This window comes from Berghia stephanieae, chromosome 5 (assembly GCF_034508935.2).
Source record: "Berghia stephanieae isolate SIO BIC M18660-M18661 chromosome 5, UCSD_Bste_1.3, whole genome shotgun sequence".
NCBI classification, from domain to species: Eukaryota; Metazoa; Mollusca; class Gastropoda; order Nudibranchia; family Aeolidiidae; genus Berghia; species Berghia stephanieae.
The window spans coordinates 74,567,029-74,592,028 of record NC_088364.1 but is presented as its reverse complement, the minus strand read 5'-3'; the positions used below and the strand labels follow the sequence as shown (position 1 = coordinate 74,592,028).

Below are 25,000 nucleotides of genomic sequence, written 5' to 3'. Positions count from 1 at the left end.
TAATGTTCCAGTTTATAACTTATGCTTTGTCAAGATTATTTTATTGTGCATTTTTAAAACATGTTCTCCATTTGAAGAAATATTAAAAGTAAGGTTGCGTTTTTCTTAAGTTTTTTTTTTTCCGTTCCTCCGTCGGTGGTGTATTGTAAAGTAACACGAACAAACTGCTTTTCTACACCGCTGTTGGACATGTAAATGCTAGTTTGTGACAGAAGTTTAACACGCTGCTTAGTGATTGCCAGTGTCAGTTTATAATGATAGTAATGGTTATTTTTTTACTGACAAAAATAAATATTATTATTATTATTATTATTTTAAATTTTAATCCAAAGAAAGAAACAATTGACCTCTATCAATCCACTAAAATAACTTTTCATAATTTTCATAGTTAGAAATTAATTTTAACTCAAGGTGAGGATTATTAGTTATAATGTTTCGTATAGTCATTAAATTAGGGCCTTCATATGGAATTTTCCCCAAATATGACAATAATAATAATAAAATAATTTCAATTTAAAAAAATTGTCCTTTGGGATCCCGATACTTTCATTGCAGCTATGTGGTATAGTTATCACCGTCATTTTGGAAGGATTAGGGTTCCAGACCCGTTCTGAGCAGTTGAGTCATTGGGAAAGGAACTTTATTCACATTCTCTCACCATACTCAGGCATAAATTGGGTAACTGGCTTTTAACATAGGCCTGTAAATTTGCCGGCATTTCTGGCAATTTCGCTCTGCCGGAACAAAAAATTAATTAAAATACTTTTTCATTTTGTTTAACAGCCTATTGAATTGGTAAAATTCTAAGAAAATATTCTGGGAAATGGGGATTTTTGCTCATGTTATTGAAAAAGCTTCGGCTCGAGGATTTTCAGGCAAGTTTTTCAGGGGGCAGATGCAGGCCTGTTAAACAGCATTGTCTCTTTCCGGAAAAAATGTAATATCGCCTAACAAGCGTCATGTCTCGACCTGCATGTAAAGTCTTGCTGTTGGCTATAAACCCATTGCAAAGCGCTTTGAACAAATTTTCATTTAATGGAAATTGCACTATATAATTGTTCTACCCTTGTTCTAATTTGACAAAGCTTGATGTAAATTTAACGGAAAGCTTAAGGATTGTAAAAAAAAAATAATTAAAAAATTGAGCTTTATATTATAGCGCAATATCCACTAAATGTGCTCAAAGCGCTTTACAAGGGGTCCCTGGTCAACAGCAACATTTAACATGTAGAACGGGACATGACGCCTTTTAGGGGACGCTACAATTTTTCGGACAAAGAAAACGCTGTAAACGACCAGGTATTCATTTTACACCTGAGTACGGTGAGAGCATGTGAATAAAGAGCCTTTTCCAAGGACTCAACTATGCGCCGAGCGCGAGGCTCGAACCCTTGACCTTCCGATCCAAAATCGAGTGTCATACCACTAGACCACATAGCCACACAAGGACCAGGACCAGATTGTAATAGGCAAGAAATGACGTAATATATTTCAACAATCAATTTTTTGCCTTTACAGGAGGGCCAGCATCACTGCTGGATGAAACTGATCCTGATTGGGTTCCAACGTTAAAGCTTGGACATGGGGCAGAGAAAAAAACAGACCATTATTCATGTCTTAAAGATAGGAACAAACGCAATGACTGCAGGCAGCAACGGCTCTAGTTGAACAATCAACAATTGGAGAAACTAGCTCAATCATTGACCATGTAAATGTAAGTGTATTGATTGTATCTGTTTAAAACAATATTTATGTAGGCATGATATCTCTTCCTACATGTTAATGTTAATGTTTCTGTTGGCTTGGGACATCTTGTAGAGTGCTTTGGGTGGATATTGCATGCGCTATATAAAAGCAGATCTCGCTCTCAGAAAATTTAATAGGTCCAAATCAAGCAATTTTTTTGGGGGGGGGGGGGGGGGGGGGGGTAAAAAGTGAGGTTAGCAACGTTTGTGCCGTTCATTACACTTTAAGGTCATTGCATTGCCTGTTGAAAGGAAGTTGAATAGAGAGTGAAAAGATTGTAGATCTATGCACATAACAATAGACAAAGGACACAAAATCATATTTCATATTGCAAAGTTAAGACACAAATCTATGACTATGAGGAAAGTAATAAGACAAAGGGGAATAGAGCACATATAAAGTGACTTCATTTGCTCATAAGGTATGTAAGGAATGCCTGTCCGGTGAGCCAGTAATGAAGTCAAAGTTTGTCCAAATTGTTGGTGCAAGAACTGACATCAAGAGAGTTTTTTTTCAAATAACCAGACTGTACAAAAGCTTACATGGTTGAGTTTTAAGACTTTTAACTTCAGAGATAATAAATAACTGAACAAAAAACATCACTTCATTTGAATCAAAAGCTTTGTCTTTATTATGTTGATTAATTTTGTTTTATTTAATGAATGGGCAATGACAATTAATAAAAGAGGAAGATCCATTAAATTTGAGGACAATGAAATTAATACTATTGTGAGCATGTCCTTCTATGCTATGGATAGGTTGCCTTTTAGGATAGTTCATACACAATTAGAAAATTCTGAAGGTTTTTTGTCTTTGACTATAGCGTAACAAATTTTAAAAATATAGATTCTCTTTATTCACCTCTAGGGAAAATTTGTCTTTGGAGTCTATTCTAAAGGGAGACTGAAATAACCCAGGCATTGCCGCAACACAGCGCCACAAACTGAGCTAGGGCTGAGGTGACTTGCTCAAGGCCACACAACGTAGTGACAAAGTGTTCTTATGATGAGATAGATAGAATTAAATGAGTTCACCCATATTGATTTATTCCTCAATTATTAAGATCTGGGAGGAAATGTTTTATTAACCTTAAATTTAAATTATGCCGCTTAAGCTAAACGAATATATTAATATTATAGTCTACATGTTATTTTTACAAGCCAATTGTCATTTCATTGTGGTAAAAGGCAATCTGCACAAATCAGCAGAATGACCAATCAAACGTTTTTTTACAGAAGCATGTATTCCCTATGTATGTACAAAATACACACGCTGGCAACAAATTAAATTTAAAAAATAATAAATTATATGGCATAAAAGAAAAAACAAACATTCCCAGAAATGTAAAATATTATGGGCTAAGTTTGTCCATTTTTATTGGTTATAGCTAGCAGTATCTACAAGAAGTTGATGGTTAGGTGCAGCGCTTGTAACACTCAATGGAATTTCCCGTGTAGAGAAAACATATGTGTGTTTTTTGTATACTGGTGTAGGAAATACAGTTCTTATTTTTGTTTCTTTTTTTGGCGAAGGCCAATAATTGCCCGAACATTACAGTACAGCAGATTTTCTGAGCATACATAGTTTGATTCCACAGGTGATAGAATTACATTTAGTTTTTAAAATATTTGCGTGTTACTTGTAGAGTTTGTAAATAAATAGTTTTAGAATTTTTAGGTTTGCCAGTAATTTTGTGCTCGATGATAAATATTTAACATTTGCTGTACGGAGCAATGGTGATCCACAACTCTATTTTTTTAAAAGAATAGATTTCCACATAAATATGCCAAACCATTTTGGAACTCATCATACGGTTCAGGCACTATTGGCATTTGAAATTGAAGTCAAAGAAAAACTTTTAAAAAAATTATTTTGACCTGTAAAATGAATGACTTGCGTATTTGAGGAAATGGGGCTTAAGTTTTCTTTGTTTTCAAACATATTAAAATTAAAATTCCCAGTGACACGATAGACGCCAGAGGTGGTAGTTCAATAATGTACTATTTGCTCTATATATTAACTTAATCTTGGTATTTCTTTTACAGGATTGTGAAGACAGACATTTCAGGTTCCCATCTTGATGCTGAGCAGAAAGCACTTGTCGACACACAGAGTCCACTATAACCCAATTTTTGGGAATGGCGAACCTGAAACGAAAAGAAAGCAGTCAGACTTTTTATTCATTCTTTTCCAATAATGCTTGATTTTATATACCTTTGTAATCCTTTTCATTCTTTTCATTAGACTAATACATCTGTTAAATTTTTACTTTTGCCCGAAATGTTTGTGAAAAAATTGTACTAGTTGGAGTATAACTACTAGTAGTAGTAGTATTACTTCTGTTACCATTATTATATGTTCTGCAATAACATTCAAAACCTAATAATATTTTTGAATTGGCAAATAAATAGAAATCCATTGTATATTTATGAAGTTGGAGCACAATAAAGAAAATAAAGTACTGTAATGACTTTTTTAAAAATTTGTTTTATCCGTTGCTTTTGCAATTTGATGGTGAATGCTTGACTGAGTTCTCATTTTTCTACCCTGGGTGTGGGGTCATTGACCTTCCATTGTGGGCAAGGTCATTATTGCTTTCTTCACCCCCCTATGTCTGTATTCCTTTTTCAGGTAGCTTTCTATCTTTGTTTTGGAATAAGATTACATGCTTTTATCCCCTGTCCTTAGATGAGAGGGTGACAAATGGATGTAAATTTATTTTGTAAATTTATAATTAACATTTTATAAACAATAGACTGGGTGGGGTCTTTGACTTCCCATGGTGGCAAGAGGTCATGCTATGTCCTCTATCCCTTATATTGTTTTCCAAGTTTCTTTATGTCCTTGTCTTGGAATGAGATTACTTGGTTTTGTCCTTTCGACTGCCGGAGTCATTGGCTGAGAGGGAAACAGTCAAATGAATATTGTTGGTTTTGGGAAAAAAAATTTCTTTGTCTTGTAAATCAGTTCGCGTAAATTTTTTTATTATATTATATATATGTGTGTATATATAATATGGGGGGCGAAGTGGCCGAGTGGTTAAGGCAGTGCACTGTGATCCGGATGACCCAGGTTCGAGCCCCGCTTCAGGCACTTTCGTTTTTTTTTCCTTGAGCAAGATTATTAACCCCAATTTGCTCACTTGGACAACATGGGTGATTCCCGTTGACATCAGACATCTTGTTTGATGAGTTATCTATATTCCTTCGTGGAATGCCTAGGCGACGATATCTTATGATATCGCGGCGCAAAAGGCATAACGTAACTTAATATAATATAATTTAAAAATAATACGCGAACGTTTGAGTGTATTCCTCTTAGGGGGGACCTGTGCTTGTGTCAGGATGAGACTTTTGGGTGTTATCAGACTTAGTACACTGATAGCATTCTCTTGGAATCTACATTTGTTCCTCTTTGTCTTACTTTTCTTGTGTGCTTTTAATTGTAAATCTGGAAATTTTTACAATCCCATTTTATTCCTTTTTACTGGTGCTGAAATGCGTCGCAAATGCAGTAAAACCCTTAAATCAAACATAAACATTTGAGTGTATTCCGTCTCTGGATTGAACTGTTAGGCGATCTCAAAACTAAGCACATTAATAATTTTGATCTACTTCTGCTCCGTATTTGATCCAAGCCCATTTTTCTTACTACGTATTTCGCAACAGCTTTTAATTGTGCTGAAAATGACCTAATAGTGTCGCAAGCACCGAAAGTAGTCCATCAGAACCATTAGGTCTATAGAGCCAGATTTCATCCCAGTTTCTATAGTGTGAAAATAATAACTTGTTACCCTTCGAATAGGGCGCTTTTCTATTGCCAAATTACTGCTGGGTGTACAAAAAAAAGAAAGGGGAGGGGGTGGGGTCTTAACTTCATCTAGGATATATCTCGGTCTCTATGATTGTGAAATGGGTGCTCTACCAACTGAGTTAACGGGACTGCCATGAGTCGCATAACCATTTAAACGTTTATGTCCGAACACACTGACTGAGCAAATGTGAGTAAAGAGGCTTTTCCAAGGACTCGACTGAGTCTCCCATAGTAGAACTTGAACCTATTAAAGAAGTTTCTATTTCTTTTTTTTTTTTAAGTTATTCATATTCTAGTTCAAGAAAATTCATTGTAATGAATATAGCCATATGTTAAAAACCTCTATATCTTATTATCAATCCTGCATGGAGTAATATAAATAAATGTAGAAATCAAAATAATAATATGTAATAACAGTAATAATAATCATAGAAGTGAGATGAAAACGGGGGGGGGGGGGGGGGGGGGGTTACCTCAGCAACTAGTACCACTTTCCCACAGCTAGGAGGCTTAACCCATTTTACATCCATCACCCATCCATTGTAGGCCTGATTTTAAGTAGTCAGTCCCTTGTAAGCCTGAAAAAAAAATGTGGCAATGGTGGTAATATTATTAATTGAAACTCGAGGATAAAAACTGTTGTTATCACATTTAGTTAACAACAGTGAATTAAATTTGCTGTGAAATGTGGAGTACTCATCTGCAAGGTTATTAGAATTATTCAGAGAGACACAATTCCATAACTCAATATCAGCCGTGGGGCTAAAAATTATATAGTTTGGGGATTGAGTAAAATATCGAATAAAAAAGTAGTCATTCAATGGAGCCGAAGTTTAACCTGGTTTGAAAAGCGCGAAACGGGCCATAGCAATTGCTACCCTTTAGATAGGACTCTAGTCTATGTCAATGTACTTTCCGCTAGATCTAACAGACTCAGCTACCCAATCACTGCTGGATTGATAAGGGGAGTGGGATGAGAAAAATAAATTCACTCGGGATCAAGCTCAGTCCCTTGGAATGGGGTGGGGCTTTTAAAACAGTCTTATGGGCATGGTGTTTTGTTACTGTATTATATCAGTTTAGATTTGGACTCGGGATCACATTGATTTCATAGTCATCGCCTGCCCTGGTGTTTTTAATTTAAATTATTATTTATAATCTTTGGTGAATTCGGAGGAATTCATCACCTTAAAGGCAAAATAGTTGAAATTTGAATGTAACCACACAGACTCATTGATCCACTACTTAGACTGACTTAGACTAAACTTACTAAGACTCGAAGACTAAGATTAAGACTAAGACACTAAGATGATCACGACTCGTGAAGCAGGTCATATCATATTAATATTTCCGTGTCAGGTTCGACATATCTGTCTTCTGTGATTTTTTGAGAATAAATCTTACAATTAGCCGTAGATGGTGTAACATAGTATAGGTATAGCATAGGGAAACGATTAAATAATACAGACTTACCGTGAAATGTGTAGACCGTGTAGACAGAAACTTGTGGTCGTGACGAGGTTGTTCGCTACATCAAACGATGAGACTGGCTGTAGTTCCTAAAGATTATGGCACCAGTCGTGTTCACAAATGGCATAGGGGTCTACATCATTAACGGGAAATTTTTAAAAAATATATTTATGTCTAGAACCAGAAAAATACGGAAGATTATCGACAGAAACTAATATTTTACTATTCTACGCCATTGTCTTCCATTCCTTTCTGCCACCCGGAAGTAAACTTCCACTCCGATCAGCTGTTTAACCGCATACTATCTATACTCATATTAGGCTAATCAGTTTAAGACACGCCACAGATTCTTCTGCAGTTGTGAATGGTTTTGTTAAAAAAAAAAAGATAGAAGAAAGAAAATAACCTCTTCTTTCAAATTTCACAGTATCACAGAGAAAATGTTCTAAGAACCTAGTCTACTGATATCTTTTTATCTAATAATCCAATGTGAAAAAAATTACTATAATTTTTTTTTGTTTTCTAATTTCAGTGACACCCACTTTTGATATGATTTCCAAGAGACGCCCATCTTCGTCGTCATATCGCAATTTGATCAGTTTCATCCCGGAGAGTGATAATGAACCATCCAGCAACAGGCATAAAACAGTCACTACCCTTTGTCATGACAATGAATCTGATAGTCGTGGTCATGAAGCCAGATCCTTCTATGAAAGTTTATTAAATGAGGATGCAAGTGATAACAATATACCACAGACGTGTACCCTTCTTCCCCAAACAAAGGAGGTTAAAAATTCATCAAAAAGGAAAAGCAAACGTTTAAATTCTAAATTGGATGGTACCCTTGGCAGTGTTATAAACAAAAATTCACATACGTCATCAGTAACTGCTGGATTTATCAGTAATAGTAATGGTAGTAGTGATATATTATCGAGATCAGGGCATTTCAATTTGAATCAGAGGCAACATTATAAACTTTTGCAATATGCACAACTTGGAGAACTAAAGAAACTGAGAGAACTGTTTAATGATAAGAAAAATGATTTAGATATAAATTTTACAGATTTTTATGGATGGACACCACTGATGTGTGCAGCAAAAGAGGGACATGTCAGTGCTGTGAAATTGTTTCTTAAATATAAAGCTGATAAATATCTCCGCAATATGTCAGGTGATACTGCCCTGTCACTGGCCAGGAATGCTGGACATTTAGCAGTAGTTTCAATTCTTGAAAATTGTAATGATCAAGTTGTTATGGATGGAAAAGAAAAAGATAGTAGTAGCCAAGATTCCTCATCTGATTTGTTTCACTGTGACATATGCAAAATGGACTTTAGTCAACGGGAAAAAGAAAGTCATGCAACATCAACGGTGCATCTTTTCAATTCAGGAAAGCGCTCCAATACTCCTTCGTTTTTCCTACCAAATTCTAATCGTGGATTTCAGATGTTGTTGCGCAGTGGTTGGAATGTCCAAAGTGGTCTTGGTCCGGATGGGAAAGGGCGCAAATATCCAGTTAAAACAGTATTAAAGCAGGATAGAGCTGGGTTAGGTGGTGAGGATGTCAAGAGAAAGAAAGCAAAAGTGACTCATTTTGATCGAGAGGATGTACAAGCTGTGAAGAATGATAAAATTGCTAATAGACATATTTCTGTGAGAAAAGCTGCACGTAATGCTGCTAGATTTAAAGACAAGAAAGACAGAAGATGGGAGCAAAATATCAGATTTGAGTTAGGTTAAAATAGCAACAGGGATGGGTTTGTTTTTTTTTTTTTTGTTTTTATGGAGTTTTATACTATTTTGAGTCATATCAAAACATCTTTGAATTTGAAGATGTAATAAATGCATATTTATGTTTTGAGACCAAATTTATTTTGATCATGTTCTTGTGTTGATGACTTTTTAAACAAGAAATTTATAATTTCTGTCACAACAATGGAATGGAATTTTTTTTTTAAAAGCAGATGTTAGCCACAGTGCAGCACCACAAATGAGCAATATGCGCTAACCTTCTTGCTCAAGAAACTGTCTTTGTCTTGGAATGAGTGACACTACACTGTATCACCCTGAATAACCATAACTCCTGGATAGCGACATTGACCTCTGGTCCAGATTTTTTTTTTTTTTTTTTTTTGGCTATATCATTAGTACATAATAAAAACTTCAAAATAGCAACATTCATTTTTTGTAAGACTCCCGTTTAGCGACATTGATATAGCGATATACAGTTGTGGCCACCGACGCTTGACTTGGCCCCGATGGAGCCCCTGGTCGAGAGAGAAACAATCTAATGTATAGTGTTAGTTTTGGGAGTTTTATATATTTCCCCTCTTGAATCATCTGGAATGGACTATTATGATCTTTTTGTTTTGAGTATGCATGTAATATTTTGTAAGCATTTCACTTTGTGAGATCCTGTGCTTGTGTCTGGATGAGACTTTTAGGTGATCTCAAACCAAGTATATTGATCGATTACTCTTGAAATCTACTTCTGGACACCATTTGAACTATTTCATTTGTCCTTTTGTCTTATATTTTCTCGGATTCTGTTAATTGTACTATTGTAAATTTTAAATGAATTTGTTTGACTATCCCATCTTCTTCCTTTTTACTTGCACTAAACGTGGGTGAGGTCCTCTGACCTAACATGTTTTCAGATTTGCTTTCTGTCTTTTGTCTTGGAATGAGATTACTTGGTTTGACCTGTCCCTGCCGGAGTCCCTGGGAGGGAAACAGTCAAATGTATACATATGTAGTTATAGATACGGGGAGATTGTATTTTTTCCCTTGCGAATCATCTCTCTACTAAATACTGCTGTATTTTTTGTTTTGAATATATAATGGTTTGTAAAACAGACACTAGCGCAGGATCCCACTAAGAAGAACAGACTCAACTGTTTACAAAATACATAGCTAACACTAACAATGCATTGCAAAACTATATATATTTGACTATTTCCCTCCCAGTCAAGGGCTGGGAGAAAACTAATTAATGGACAAAAACAGAAAAAGCAACTCGGAAAACAGATACTTTTAAAACTGAGCTTTTATATTGCGCAATATCCTCTAAACGTGCTCAAAGAGCCTCACAAAGGATCCCTGGCCAACAGCAACACTTAACATGTAGGACGGGACATGGCGCCTGTTAGACGATACAATTTTTTCAGAGAGACTCCCTTTACAACCGAATACAGTGAGAGAATTTGAATGAAGAGCCTTTACCAAGGACTCATCTGTGCGCCAAGCCAGGATCTTCCGATCCGAAAGCGAGTGTCATACAACTAGACCACATAGCATGACCACCTGTCAACCATGGGAGATCAAAGAACCCTGCCAAAACTGAGAAGCTGAGCATTGGTTGGCACTGCATATAAGAGCAATTGAGAAAGAGATATGTACTGTTTTTGTTTATTTATTTGGGGGTGTGTTGCGAGGTATGTCTCGTATACCAACACTCAGATTCGGTTCCAGACCGGGATTGGCAGGGCAGCTTACAGTCTCACACGTAGAGGGTGGTGTGGGGAGCATTTCTCGTTAGCTATTTGTTGCAAGCCAAGCAATATTGGTGCCAGGAATTCCCACTGGTATCTGTACCGAAAAATGCTGGCACGCCCAGCTAGACTTGACCGCTGTCATCACGGTTCTATCTGATCAATGAACAGGATGTCAGTGGACAATAATCTTGCATGTAGTATGATTTATCTGACATCACAGCGGGATATCACTATATTTCCAATGGTTTGTTTTAAAGGGATTTACTGCGCTTCATGTCAATATATCTATCCACTGCGCATGGTACTGTATAATAAAAGAACAACTCATTGATTTGAACAAAAAAATTTTTTTTATTAAATATTATTTATAATCAATAATAACAAAAATATGGAATGTTCATCTTTATGTATAATTTAAAGAGATTAAAAAATAAATTCAGACCCACCCCTAAAAATAGAAAAAAATGTATAGTGCAGCACGGAAATCTTGAACAAGTTGGGACCAGACCTATTTGTTCGAGATTTCTATGTTAGATATCTTACAAAAAGAATACGAAGAAGAATCTGTCATCTGCATTTTTTGCGGCCACAAATATCAGGACGATCCGCAAATTTCCCAAAATTGGCAAATCATGGCAAATTTTGGGGGAAAAAAAGAAGCGAAAACAAAATAACGAAAAAAAGGTGCGAAACTAGAGAAATGTTGCAGCTTTGCCTGGGCCCAAACCAAGGGAAGCTACTCTCTATGGATAATGATCCTTTAAAATCTTTGTAACAACGCTATTCACAGTCATTTCATTTCTCAAGTCAATAAATTGTCATTTATATTTTTTTTTTTCTGCACCGCATGTTAATTCTTACTGAAACGCTTAGTTCTCCTCAGCAAATATTGTTTTTTTTGGCAAATGTTGGGGGTGTTTTTTGGCAAATTCTAGGTCCCAATTTGGCAAAAAATGCAGATGACAGAAGAATGTGGGAGTTAATGTGGGTTGTTCCGATGAGGTTCTATTATAATGAGGTGTAGTGTTAAACGCATCTTGTTTCATTCAATACCAGGTGGAATAAAGTTCCCCTTTACTATTTTCTATAATAAGAATACAAAGTCAGCATGCCGTGTTGTCAATTACACACTCAGCATACTGCCCTTTAACTACATATCCAGTGCCTAATCACAACCACTCCTTAATTATCTTCCTCATTACTCTCTTCCCAACTTGATCTTCCCCACCCCTAATCACTCCTTTGATTTTAAATGTGTACACAACAGTAACAACCTCAGGTCATCATTGCCTCGACGATAAACTACTCATCTGTCATAAAATGAAAGAATGTAAGCACATTCGGGATGCGTAGAGCAAAGACCGCATACACTTCAAATTTTCAAATACCTAAATTGTCTACAAGATATAAGAAAAAAAAAATCTGAAGAGATCTGATAGATACAAGTCAAAGGAAATATAAAAATACAAGTGAAGGTTAAAATAAAACTTTAAACCGGCATTCCTCACATTCTCACACAACTTGTTCATTTACAGAACAAATCATAAATCTAAAATTACACACTCTTCCCACTAAACACTATTACTGTCCTTTTTATAAAGTTTTAATTGTCCCGCTGTAGGCATGAAATTTCAAACAGAGAAAAAAAAGTGAACACACTAAGAAAAATGAATAAGTTGTGAAATTGTTTGTTAGTTTGCTTTAAAGGGTTTTATGGTACTTGCAACACATTAAGGTCGAATCAGCGCCAGTAAAAAGGAAGAAAATGGGATAGTAATAAGTTCTAGAATAGCAATTAAAGTACCCAAGAAAAAGGAAAACAGAGAGGATTAGTTCAAATAGAGAACAGATATAGATTCCAAGAGCACACTATCAATGTACTAAGTTTCAGATCACCTAAATGCCTCATCCTGACACAAGTAAAGGTCCCCACTAAGAGAAACACACTCAAATGTTTGCAAATCATATGTAAAACAAAAATAATACAATGCATAACAGAGAGATGATTTACAAGAAAAAAAATATCTCCCAAAACCCTAACTATACATTTGACTGTTTCCCTCCCAGCAAGGGTATCCGGCAAGGGCCAGGACAAAACCAAGTAATCTCACTACAAGACAAAGACAGAAAGCATGCTGGAAAATAGATACAGGGGGATAGAAGACATCAAGTACCTCCCTGCCCACTATGGGAGAAGGTGTAAGATTGAGGGATTCGTACTGGACTGATGCTCTAAAAGCTAAATGATACAAAAACAGTTTAGCAATTAAACTTCTCAATGGAATGATACAATTGTTGGCTTAATCTAGTGAAATGGGCCCTAACGAAGATAAATATTAACAAATGGTTCTCCAGAAGGGCATGAGAAATAATTCAAATCAATTAAAACTTTTAGAAGGTTGGCCCCTGCTGCTTTATGACAAATGAGCCTGGAATGTGTTATAGTTAAATAAAAAATAATTTGACAATGGTGATGGAAAATCTGTTTCATTCATGAAATAAAAAGTAATAAAAATTAAATACATTCTACTAATTGAAAAGAAATGAATAGAAGGATCAAAGCTGGATACATGTCATGATGGAGAATATACACAATGTCATATAACATTGGGTATGGGGGAAAAAGTATGGAATAATTTCAGAATCTAATTTACAAATAAAAAATTTAAATCCATCTGAAACGAAGATGAAATGAAAAAACAAAATGTTACTATAGTAATTCAGTATCTGATAAAACAGAACCATGAAATATTAATTTTTATGAACGTCTCGTTTCTTTTTTGGTTCTTATGGGTTCATAGCTTCAATCAGAATTTCTTGTTATACATTGTGCATGAAACAACAACTTTGCATAGAATTTTGACATAATTGTTTTCAACTTATCAATATTTTAAGTTAAACTAAACGTGCCTCTACTTCTTTGAAATTAAATATTCCTCAACAAAAAAAACGCCACATAAATGGAAAACGTTAAACATAAATCATTACGTACAAATGGCAATAATATTATTTAAAATGACATTTTATCAGTTCAGGACCATATGTTACAATGTGATATGTTTGATATGGTGTCGGCAAATCCGATGCATGCAACTTTCATATCCACTCTGTCATTCTCATAGCACAAGAAATCTATAGTATAAAATACAACCATAAGCTCTCACCTGCAATTCCACAGTCAGTCAGCGAATGCTTAGTTAGTCTATTCATCTCAACAACATTCATAACCCAGCAGTATTGATTATGATTCTCATTTATTTACAAAACATGACTACAATCGTAATGACCAAAAAAAAAAAAAAATTCTTTTTAATAAAATAATAATTAGATCTTCTGCACGGCACTTTCTAATGTAAAAAAAAAAAAAATACCCCTCCAACAATCCTGATTTTTAAAGCATAAAGGATGTAATATCCACAAACACTTACATATATTTTTGTTGTTGTTGAAGGATGAAGGGCAGTTATCTAATTTTCTTCTGTAATTCACTTTTATTTTATTAATCATCTACATTTGGGTGTAAAAAAATCTTGACAAATGGAATATGCCAAGATCTTACAATTTTACGACTTATGAAATCCGCATTGTTGTAAATAGTAAATAGTTGATTTGTTGGAAATTGCTGTACATTTTTTCTTAACTAATAGAAAATGGTAACTTACACTCTGTCTCATACTAATGCAAAAGGCACTCATACACAAACACACTAAATCAGTTAATGGGAAAATAATAAGTACAACAGTGATAAGGGCACAAGTAAGGCAATAATGGAAATGCTCGGCTTTAGGTGTGTGGCATGGTTGCATCCGTCTTTATCCTCACAGTAACAGGTCTCTGTAAAAACACCAGTGTTGTCCCAAGACCAACGACAACCCCAAGCCACACCTTTTGGTGAAATGGAAAAATAAATTTTTAATAATCTATAAAAATAATGATAAATCCCTCAAGTCTACATCAATGAACAATCTATTGAACTTGGTCCTTTTCATTTATGATAAACTGAAAAATGTGTTAATAATTAGTATAGATTAACAACTTGGCATTACTAATGGAGAATTTTTTTTTTTTAAAGTAAAGGAATAAAAAAATCAAATAATTAACGCTAACAATCAGGACAAATTGTTACCTTGCAAAAGTTCAAGATCACAATGCCAGTTGAGCAGTATTATGCTTCGTCTTGTAACAATGTAAAGCACTTTTGACAACGATAGCAAAGCTTCGACCCTTATGGCGAGCCCTAAGGTAATTGGCTTTACATACGTTAGCCACTCAAAGCAGGCTACAATATCTGTTACTGAAACTGAAACCTAGTGGTTATGCAGCTTATAAATACAACCCAAGAATCTCTCAGAGGGAGGGAAGACTTCTTTACCAGAATAGATTACAAATTGATCTTATAAATTCTACATCAAAACAAAAAGAACAGAGAAATAGAAATAGAAAGAGAGATAGAGAGAGAGAGATAGAGAGAGAGAGAGAGAAATTAAAAAGGCAACAGCACCTACGACAGAGAAAATAAAATCTAGACCCAATTGCCACTTTCATTCTCCCACCAACTAATCACAGAACACCACTGGCCTTCTTTGTCAATTGTGACATCTGGTGTCATTCTGTCTGGCCCAACATAATAAAAGTGAGACCGTCACCAAATTTCACGAGACTGAGCACGGGTGTGAAAATATGACATAATACAAAATGGTGATTTTGTGTTTTTGAGGAAAATGTTTGGCATGGCAAATTCAGCGGAAGATTTCTGAGAAATTCCCAAAAACCCGGAATTCTGCAGAAGATCATCACCACTGGTTATTGTATGAGAATTATAAACATGTCAAAATACCGAAAAACTTACATTTCTAAATGTCTATTGTCATGGTGAACTATAATAAAAAGCAAAACACTTGACTACATTTTAATTCCCCTTGCATAATTCAAGCTACAGCTCTACTTTTTAGCATTCAAAAATTGTCTGACAACTATTCCAGAAAGGCCAGATACTATTTCAAGAACCACTGTATAAGTTTAATCCTTTAAAAATCACCATATTTTGACTTACTACCAACAAAGAAAGAAAAAAACAAATTTAAAAGGGGAAAAAAAAAAACAAAGAAACCCCTCAGAGTACAATATTGTCATTCATCTTCTTGCTGTATCTACTTCAGACACGTCCCTTTCCCTCTCAAAGAGGAAGCTCAAACCAGGATTCAACTAAACCAGTCACCTACAGCTTGTAACATCAGAAAAAAATTCAAAACTTTGGGGGGGGGGAATAGTCAAAAATCCTTCTTTTAAGTTTGACGAAAGACAGAACAGAACAATAACTTTAAAAGATAATATGCCATGGCAAAATCATTATATCATATTTACCAAAAGAAGGTCTTGAGCCACATCTCCTTGTGGTTTTTTGCCAACCTCCCCCTGAAAAGATAAAAAAAAACTTATTGATTAAAAAGATTGTTACATTCTTTAAAAAGTACACCACTTTTTATAACTATACTATGCTAATATCAAAATAATTTACAAGAGGTAAGTCTAACAAATCCATTGATATCCACGAGTTTATTATTAATTCCTTTCTTGTGAGTTTTGTTCAATGGTAGAATTGATCAAGCCCTTTAAAATATTGTTTCCATGGGAGTTGTCCTTATTATTGTGCTTCCTGTGCTGCACACTGACTGTTGCAAATACATTCCCCTAACAATTAAAGGGACTTGTGGACAATTAGGAATGGAATAAAAACATTTAAACTTACACCCAGGACTTTCCTGATAAATCTTAACACAAAACTGGCCCGGAATATCTGTCTCAAAACCATTGCAATCCAACACCCCATTCACAGTTGTGTCAAAGGCTCGTCCTGAAGGGCATGTCTCATCTTCGTTACTGTCACACTGGTAACATTGGATAGCCAAGCCTGAAGAGGATGAAATGACAATATTTTTATTTCAAATTTCCTCATTGAGAAAATGGGTTGAAGTGATTCAAAGTTCCACATACAAGATGAATTAAAAATTTCAAACAGCAATAATAATAATGAATGATGTAAAAATCATACGACTCTTAATCCATATACAACAGTCCTGTAAATGGCTGGTGAAAAAAATTGTCTGAAATATTTGAACAGGACAAAAATATGGATAAACAAACAAAACACATTTATAATACAATAAGCAGGTCCTTATTTTATGGTACCAAAAATTTTTTTAATCCCAATTATTTGATTGAGCACACATCTTTCTGGTCCCAGGTTTGAGTTAGTTGTAAAATGAAAGGAAGAGAACAATTCCTACTTCTCTGAAGGATGTGTAATCTAGTGCTTGACACGAGAAGCTGCTTTATCTTCGCTCCTGTTTTATTAAATTTTCAAGCTGATTCTTTTGTTTATTTGGATTTATTCTTATAGAAGAAGAAGAAGAAGAAGAAGAAGAAGAAGAAGAAGAAGAAGAAGAAGAAGAAGAAGAAGAAGAAGAAGAAGAAGAAGAAGAAGAAGAAGAAGAAGAAGAGGTGTGGTCATGTGTGAAGGAAGAAAATGAGAAAAAAATTAAACAATTACATTCGCGAGGAAAGAAAATGTCTGCTGAGAGCAGTATATCACCATTCAAAGAAAAATATCATTTCTTCATTCCAGTTGACTATCAAACGGAAACAAAGAAAGCGTAAGAACGGAGATTGTCAACCAAGAAAATGTGTGTGTGTCGGTAGCAAAATTGAGAGAAATGGCCTCGTCCGACACATGCTGTGTGTGTTTGTTGATTACTGATTACGATTGTGTTCAACGACTTGCAACAACTGTCAGCGAGGAATCAGCAACCAATAGGGCAGCACAGTAGGCAATGAACTACGTGTGGGTCTGGGGATTGTGCACGAGGTGATAATTGACAAGAGAGAATGATAATTTATAGCTGACTAGTTTGTTTTGTCGTTGACCTGACAAATAAAAAGTTTTTTTGTTTTGTTTTTTCCCCAAGAGGTGATGTTAATGTAGTAGTGGTAGTGATGATGACGATTATGATAATGATGTAATGGTGGTGGCGGTTGCTGTAGTGTTGATAACAATGTGGAGGTAGCTATGGTAGTGATGATGATGATGTGATGTAGTAATGTCAGTGGTAACGATGTTGACGAGGAGGATGATGTAAAGGTGGTGGTGGTTGCTATAGTTATTATAACGATGTGGAGGTTGCTGTGGTGGTGGCTGTAGTAGTAGAAGTAGTTTGAAGGAAAAGTTGAAACGTTCGAAATCTCAATTCCAAGTCACATAAAATGTTTCAATCATAATCATTCCTCCTCTTCTTTCCTTCTCAAACTAACACGCTCTACTCTCATTAAACTTCAAGCTATTCAACAACACGCCATTTTGAACAGAAAATACAGTGTTGTGTTCAGTGAGGGGACAACTAGCTTTCAGAGACGGGAGAGCACTACTGCGAATAGTGATTCCGCCATGAAATCACTATCGCAGTGCTACTGCGAATAAGCACTTCGAATTTAAATCAAAATCTACGTTCTCCTCAATCCACCAATTGACGGTTGTGGCAGTATCATGGTCCCTAGAAGTAATATTGGAGTATATTTCCATGGCACCAATTTCAAAGTGAGCAACTGATTTCAATTCTCTCACGTCTGACTGCTGAGTCTCAGAACCAGGAAATGGAGAGATTACAGCGAATAGGACTGACTGTAGGGCCACTGAATACCACTATCTTCACATTCAGTAATCAAAGTAAATCTATAGACTTCATTCCTACAATATATATGTATAAAAAACAGTTAACGTTACCTCCTATGAAAAGAGAACTGACTCCGAGGATCAGTGCCAAGAATTGGAACGCCGCCATGGCGGTGCTGCTTGTTTTTCCTTTCAAGTTCCTGTCTACCTGTGTTTACTGTTCTTCAGACAGGTGTGAACTTTGTATCGTACTTGATATTTACGAGTAGTCGCTGGTGGCTTGTCGATTTGTATCGTTATAATTTATAAGACTATCATGATAAGTTTTGTTTTTATTTTGAAGCCATGTAAACATGCGTCAACTAACGAGTCAATTTAAATAAAACTATTTAGCGTGTACTGCTAGCCTAAGTAAAATCGGAAGTGCAAACATCTGTCCTCCTTGGTATTGCTGTCATGATTTTAAAGAAAGTATTCGATTCTTTTCAACCGGAAGCGTTACCTGAATTATCCCCGACCCAAGGTTTGCAATCTGAACCTGTTGTCTATTTTCTGTTGTCGATTGTCACCAAAAGTTGACATGAAAATCGAATGAGTTGGAATTGGTAAATTCACAATGAATAAACTATTTGTAGCTTTCGCCGTCGTAATTGGTGGTGTTTTGATTTTAGAACAAGGTGAGCGAACGATTCTTTACCCGGGTTTTGAGTCTTTTTACTTTTATTCTTGGTGTCTCAACATGCGGAAGTAGAAGTTTAGAGCTGTTTTATTATACATTGTCGAGAAGTAACATGGTGGCGGCTGTTTAGAAAATGATTTACCCATGTATGGAAAACTAGATAGCCTAGAGGTTGAATTCGTTTGGTGAAATGTCTCTTTAAGTTCAACGTGAGAGAGGCCTTATCATCCAATGATTAATGTGTGAAGAGCATGCTGAGTTTGATAGTTTCTCCCCAGTTTCTATTATTATTATTATTATTATTATTATTATTATTATTATTATTATTATTATTATTATCATTATTATTGCTACTACTACTACTACCATTTCTACGACTACTACTACTACTGTTACTAATTACTACTACTATTAAATTTTAGCTGTGGCAGTGATAGTAATGGGGATGGTTGTGGTTGTAGTAGTGAGTAGTAGCGATGGATAATGACGAGAAGGAGGATGATGATGTAAAGGTGGTGGTGGTTGCTATAGTTTTGATAATGATGCGGTTGGGTTGCTGTGGTAGTGGTAGTAATGATGATGTGGTGGTGGTAGTTTATTGGTGGTAACTTGTATTATTTGCAGGAGCACTGAGATACGAGTCATGAGCAACGTCGAGAGAGAGAGAGAGAGAGAGAGTCTCTGGTACCTTTATATAATATATTTAACTAACTGTATATAAAACAATAAACGGTGACAGAACTATTCTCATTAAAGTAATTTGACAGATACGGTGGGGATGGGGAAATTTTCATGGATTGGATAGGGGTTCTCTGTGGTGGCAGAAAAAAAGAATATTGTCTTTAGAATTTGTACACAGAACTAAATTAAACAAGAGATGAAGTGAGTAGGAAAGTGCCAGAAGACAATAGAGAATAAAAATTTCACTGCAGTGATGGGGGTTTGAACCTGCGATCTTACTGGCACGACAACTCCGCCTGGCCAGGGAGAGTGTGACTCTACCGTATGAGCTATCCACGATCCCAACTAAATTATTAACATTGTTGACAGTCACATTTTCATTCTTTCATAGAATGGTTTTGATAAATTGATATGAAAGAGTTGTTTCTTTTTCCTTCCTGTCAGGGGTTTGGATTAGGTGATTACTGTTACTTATTGATATTGTTTCCAGTATTTTGTAGGGCCCTGACAGTTTGGCCTCATAAGGGAGGAAAAAAAAACCTCATTCTTCGTCTCGGATTGATCTCAGTCCCTTTGCTTCTAAAGTGATTCCTCTACCAACTGAGCTTTCACGACCCCCTCCCTTTGGAATGAATAGAGGGAATTTTATTTATTTATTTCCTCATTTGGATACATTTTTTTCCCCCTTCAAACCAGGTCTGGCCATCAAGTGTTTCAAATGTAACTCGTTCCATCAAGCGGATTGTGCCGATTGGTTTGACAATGTAACACAGCATCTGGAAGACTGTGGTGCTGGGCACAGCATGTGTCGAAAAATCGTTCAGGAAGGTGAGTATTAAGGGGCACTCTTATGTTTCATGTGTCTATCAATGATATTAGACAAGAAAATAAATAATAACGTGAAGTTGAATGTAAGCTTCAATTTAATTACAAAAACAGATCAAATGAACGTTTCGGGTTTCCCCTTTATCTACAAAACAGGATGATTGAAGCACCACAGATGAATGATTCGTCTGTGGTGTTTCAATCATCCTGTTTTATTGATAAAGGGGAAACCCGATACGTTCATTTGATCTGTTTTTGTAATTAAATTGAAGCTTACATTCAACTTCACGTTATTATTTATTTCTTCGAGCTTCGAGCAGCAACATTTACACGACAAGAAATTAAGGATCTCACAAAGCTTATGGTTTTGTATAGGGGTAGCTCCACATATGCCTGATCCAAGTGATCAATAGGCAAAACTACCAATGTTTCAAATTTCTGGTGTCCAGGTCGTTGAGCACTTTAGTGGATATTACGTTGTAAATAATCTCCTATTTTGGTGTTGTTGTGTTTTGACCTGGTTGTTATGGGCAGGTCATCTGTATGGTTGGCGCTGAAGAAACCAATGGTCTGGTTGCATTTCAGCAGCGTCCTCATTTGGCGCGGGCCCATGTCAGTCAGGCTTTGAAATCATTTAGGTGTGGTGTCATGATGACCAGTTCATCCAGCCCATCCCACTCTGAGATAGTTCTAATTAAGAAAGAATTTCTGTAGTTTTGTGTTCTTGTCTGTGGGATTTTGAAGCAGTTTGAATGTCATTTTTTAAAAACGGTTACAGATTTTATTGGCATGGTTGCATTGGACAGGTGGTTCGCATGTAGGGGTTTAATATCGAAAAAAGACTTGGGTTGTCAACAGGGATAGTTGTTATAGACAGGTGATCGCTATGTAGAGGGGTTGTCGCTAATGCAGGTTTGACTGTGTCTTTGGGTGATTGTGAGAGTTTCTACTTGAACCGTCAAGGACAAAAGTGGCAGTGTGGGAATTACTGCTTGAACCGTCAGGGACAAAAATGGCAGTGTGGGAATTACTACTTGAACCGTCAGGGACAAAAGTGGCAGTGTGGGAATTACTGCTTGAACCGTCAGGGACAAAAATGGCAGTGTGGGAATTACTACTTGAACCGTCAAGGACAAAAATGGCAGTGTGGGAATTACTACTTGAACCGTCAAGGACAAAAATGGCAGCTGGCAAAGGTGCTATAAACACTGCAATCATGACAATCTCATATTGATTGTATGTATTTTAGTAAAATTCTATCCAGTTCACTCTACAGAAATAAAAATGAATAGGTGTAGTTGTAGCCAACACAAGCATTTAGTCTAACCTTCACGACTTTAAATTTGAGAATGAGAACTGATCTTTAACAACAGCAGCACAACCAACAGCTGAGTGTTGTAAGCTATATTATCTTCTTTTTTTTTTTTCATTTTTTTGACCCATCGTCTCAAAATGGTATTATGTCGAAACGAACCATGTGCTTAAAATCAGAATTAAATGTTAAACTGGTCAAAAATATAAATTGTTGGCATTAGCACCCTAAAATATGGTATCCATTCTTCTCAATAAAACATACAAACTCAACACAAGTCTGATATTTCTGGATATAATTTTAATTTTCAACATCTTAACCATCCTGACATAATACTGTTTTAAGGCGAAGGGTCACATTTAAGGTTTCCAAATGTTAAAGATTTAGAGTCAAATTTCTGCAGTATTATTTTTTTTTTCATTTTCTTTCCTGCTTTTTAATAAGAAATTGTCCCTAACCTTTTTTTTTTTTTCAATTTCCAGTTTGGATTGAGGATCATTGGGATGTTCGCTACATTCGTCAGTGTGCGGCCAGTGGAGACATTGGTCGATATGAGGGAAGAGAGTGCCAGGAGGTTTATGGAACATACAACATCAGGATGCGATACTGCCATTGTGACAACCAGGATGGATGTAACAGTGCCCCAGGAATTGTAAAACCTTCTAGTTTATTACTACTTCCATTGTCGTTGTGGGTGGCATTTTGTATTTTATTTAAAGTGCGGTGAACTTAAGTTTCAGAGTTGTGTATTCTTGTTTGTATGAGAGTGAGAGATTTAGAAGGGTGAAGAGTTTGAGAGTGAATACTTTTGAGTGGTTGTGTTTTGATTTTATTTGGACGTTGGTGTGAATGGGGCTTGATAGCAATATATGAGTTTGTTGGTGGTTTTTGGGTGAATCAATCTGAGTGAGTCTATTAAACGTTGAGTGGATTGTTATGATTTTTATATCAATATGAATAATTATGATAGCTAATGTGAGAGCGTGAGACTGGAGCTAAGTGATCTTTCTCCAGTTTGTCATATCATTCCAATTGTTTTATATTATATAATAGGATCTTTATTATAATTATCAAGATCACCATTCCTCCTCTTGTTACAAGTTTCATATTTACATAATGTCAAAGTGACCTTTATCTTTACCTACCCCGATAGTTATGATATATACATACCATAGTTTTTAAATCATCATCATTATTTGCCATATGTAATGACAAAAGTTTTCCATCTTCAAAATCGTTCATTGCAAGGTTGACATTTTCCTCTGTAACATTTCCATGGATTTGGCTTAACGTGTTCATATTTGCAGGTCTGATTACCTCTTATTGTTGTGGGCTCATTGTTTTAATTGATTTATTCTCAACATACCACAAAATATTGTCCATTGCTCCAATATTGAACCGAACCCATTATTGCAATCAGCTATCCGACCTGCCAATATGTCGATGTAAGTTTAGCTTTATTTTGTTTTGATTTTTGATTTTTTTAAAAATGTTGATGAGTGTGTCATGCTGAGCATTCTGGTAATATACGAGGATGTGATAATGCTGTAAATAAAATCTAATTTGATGATTGAAAATATGAAATTTTACTCAAATTTATATTGTTTTGTGTTACTGAAGTTGAGAAGGGTTTTATTGTGGTTTTTTTTTTTTTGATTTAAATAGATATGCTGATCCATTTCAAAATTAAATTTTGTTTTCAACGTTGTCCAACCCAACATAATACCACTTGGATGCTCTGGACCATGGTGAATAAAATGCATTGGATGGGTTTCGGGTGGTGATTATTAGAATTAAATATTAAATCATTTATTATAACATGTTCGGTTATCAATAAATATACAAAACTGGAGAACTCTGGCAATATATCATAATACAAGTATTCCAGCTACTTATATCATCAACATTCCTTTTTTTTATTATTATTATTACTAAAAATATGGACTGTGCCAAGTTTAGATACAAATTCTTTTCCTCTTTAAAAGCCATTATGGTTTTATTATGGATTCAATTTTATCCCAACATTCAATCTATTCCATAGGGTGGATCCTGCTGGTGTAAATTTCACATTCAATAATGTACTAAAAGTGCCTCGAATTTGATTCATTGTGCTCCTCAAGCCTTCTGTTAACTGTTAATGAGGGATGAGTTATGCGCAATACATCTGAATGCACTATTATTATTATTAATAGTATTATTATATCATTGTTATTAATCTTACTATTATATTATTATTAATAATGATTATTAGTAGTATTACAGTCCACTCCAGATAATCGCAACATTTCCCAGGAAAAAAAAAGAATTCTATATAAAGGCCACTGGTTAATTGCAACAAACTTCCGTTGATTGCAACAAATTTTCGACCTCAAAAAGTGGCAAATTCAAGAAATCAATCAGACAACATCTCATGATTAAATTTTTTCGTGGGTTATATATATCATGATGGGTTAAAGAATCAAGAGTGGGCGGGGTTTATTGCTACAGTAGTGTGTCACTGCTCTATTGGAGACAAAAGAGGGTGGGACTTTGCAGTATGGGTTTGTGACCATTAGATAGGAGGCGAGGGGGCTGGGCATAGTCTAGACAACAGTAGACAATGACAGTTGTAAGGAGAGACAGCGATGTCCTTTGTTTTGGGATTGACAATTCTGCATTGTGACCAACAGGTTTTGTTAGAGCTTATTGGCTCTCATCACGACTAATCTCTTTGACTCTTAAAAATGTTGAGAACAGAAGAGTGAAAGTTGATCCAATCTGAATAAGATGCCGGCTTGCATCAAAGCTGCTTTTGCTTGTCAAAATCTATACTGGGTTGCCATGTTTTTTATTTCAATCAAACTGCTCGGTCTGTGATGAACTAAGAGCAATGTTTACAGTAACTGGTCTTAGTTTACTGTATATGCGTAAAATGTTGCAATACAAAACAAAAGTTTGGTTTATTGCAACATTTTTGCTGATCCCAAGGTGTTGCGATTATCCGGAGTGGACTGTATTATTCTTATTATTATTGTTGATAGATATTTTGTTGTGAAGGTTAGGTTAAAATCCCTCAAGAGAAATATCTGGGTGGTAACTCATTCCTTAAGGTGTCTGTTGTCCTCTTCATGTCTTGACCTTGATCTGGGATGGGGCTTTTGAGGAGTCTTGGTCTGCATAATTTATATGAATAGAATAAGCTGGTGTCGGAGTAGCCTGTTCTCTTTTGTCTTGCTATCTGTCAGCACTTGTATCACTTCACTTGTCAATTGAAGATGAACTCTTTAATTTATTCCATTATATTCCTTTTCACTGGCTCTAACTTAACATGACCT

The 25,000-nt window shown here is 35.6% G+C and overlaps 3 protein-coding genes and 1 long non-coding RNA gene across 5 annotated transcripts in view; 3 read left to right on the top strand and 1 right to left on the bottom strand.

The window, feature by feature from the left end:
* Nucleotides 1–4,213, top strand: part of LOC144973601 (uncharacterized) — a 5,148-nt gene extending 935 nt beyond the window's left edge. Inside the window, exons 2-3 of the long non-coding RNA XR_013645589.1 lie at nt 1,519–1,714; nt 3,792–4,213. This is a non-coding gene — a long non-coding RNA (uncharacterized LOC144973601). The remainder of the gene's footprint in view (nt 1–1,518; nt 1,715–3,791) is intronic.
* Nucleotides 1–8,901, top strand: part of LOC144973600 (G patch domain and ankyrin repeat-containing protein 1 homolog) — a 12,824-nt gene extending 3,923 nt beyond the window's left edge. For both annotated transcript variants that reach the window (XM_078916244.1, XM_078916245.1), the window contains exon 2: nt 7,562–8,901. In XM_078916244.1, the coding sequence (XP_078772370.1) occupies nt 7,579–8,769 (1,191 nt within the window). In that variant the 5' untranslated portion in view covers nt 7,562–7,578 and the 3' untranslated portion in view covers nt 8,770–8,901. The remainder of the gene's footprint in view (nt 1–7,561) is intronic.
* A 1,953-nt stretch (nt 8,902–10,854) lies between these two features.
* LOC144973598 (UPAR/Ly6 domain-containing protein crok-like) lies at nt 10,855–18,587 on the bottom strand. The gene is made up of 4 exons (XM_078916237.1): nt 18,301–18,587; nt 16,273–16,434; nt 15,888–15,938; nt 10,855–14,408 (listed from the first exon to the last, which is right to left on the bottom strand). The coding sequence occupies exons 1-4, from the start codon at nt 18,356–18,358 to the stop codon at nt 14,239–14,241; spliced, it is 441 nt and encodes a 146-aa protein (XP_078772363.1). The 5' UTR covers nt 18,359–18,587; the 3' UTR covers nt 10,855–14,238.
* Nucleotides 18,588–18,700: 113 nt separating this feature from the next.
* On the top strand, nt 18,701–23,263 carry LOC144973597 (UPAR/Ly6 domain-containing protein crok-like). The gene is made up of 3 exons (XM_078916236.1): nt 18,701–18,866; nt 20,246–20,377; nt 22,169–23,263. The coding sequence occupies exons 1-3, from the start codon at nt 18,806–18,808 to the stop codon at nt 22,411–22,413; spliced, it is 438 nt and encodes a 145-aa protein (XP_078772362.1). The 5' UTR covers nt 18,701–18,805; the 3' UTR covers nt 22,414–23,263.
* Nucleotides 23,264–25,000: the final 1,737 nt, after the last annotated feature.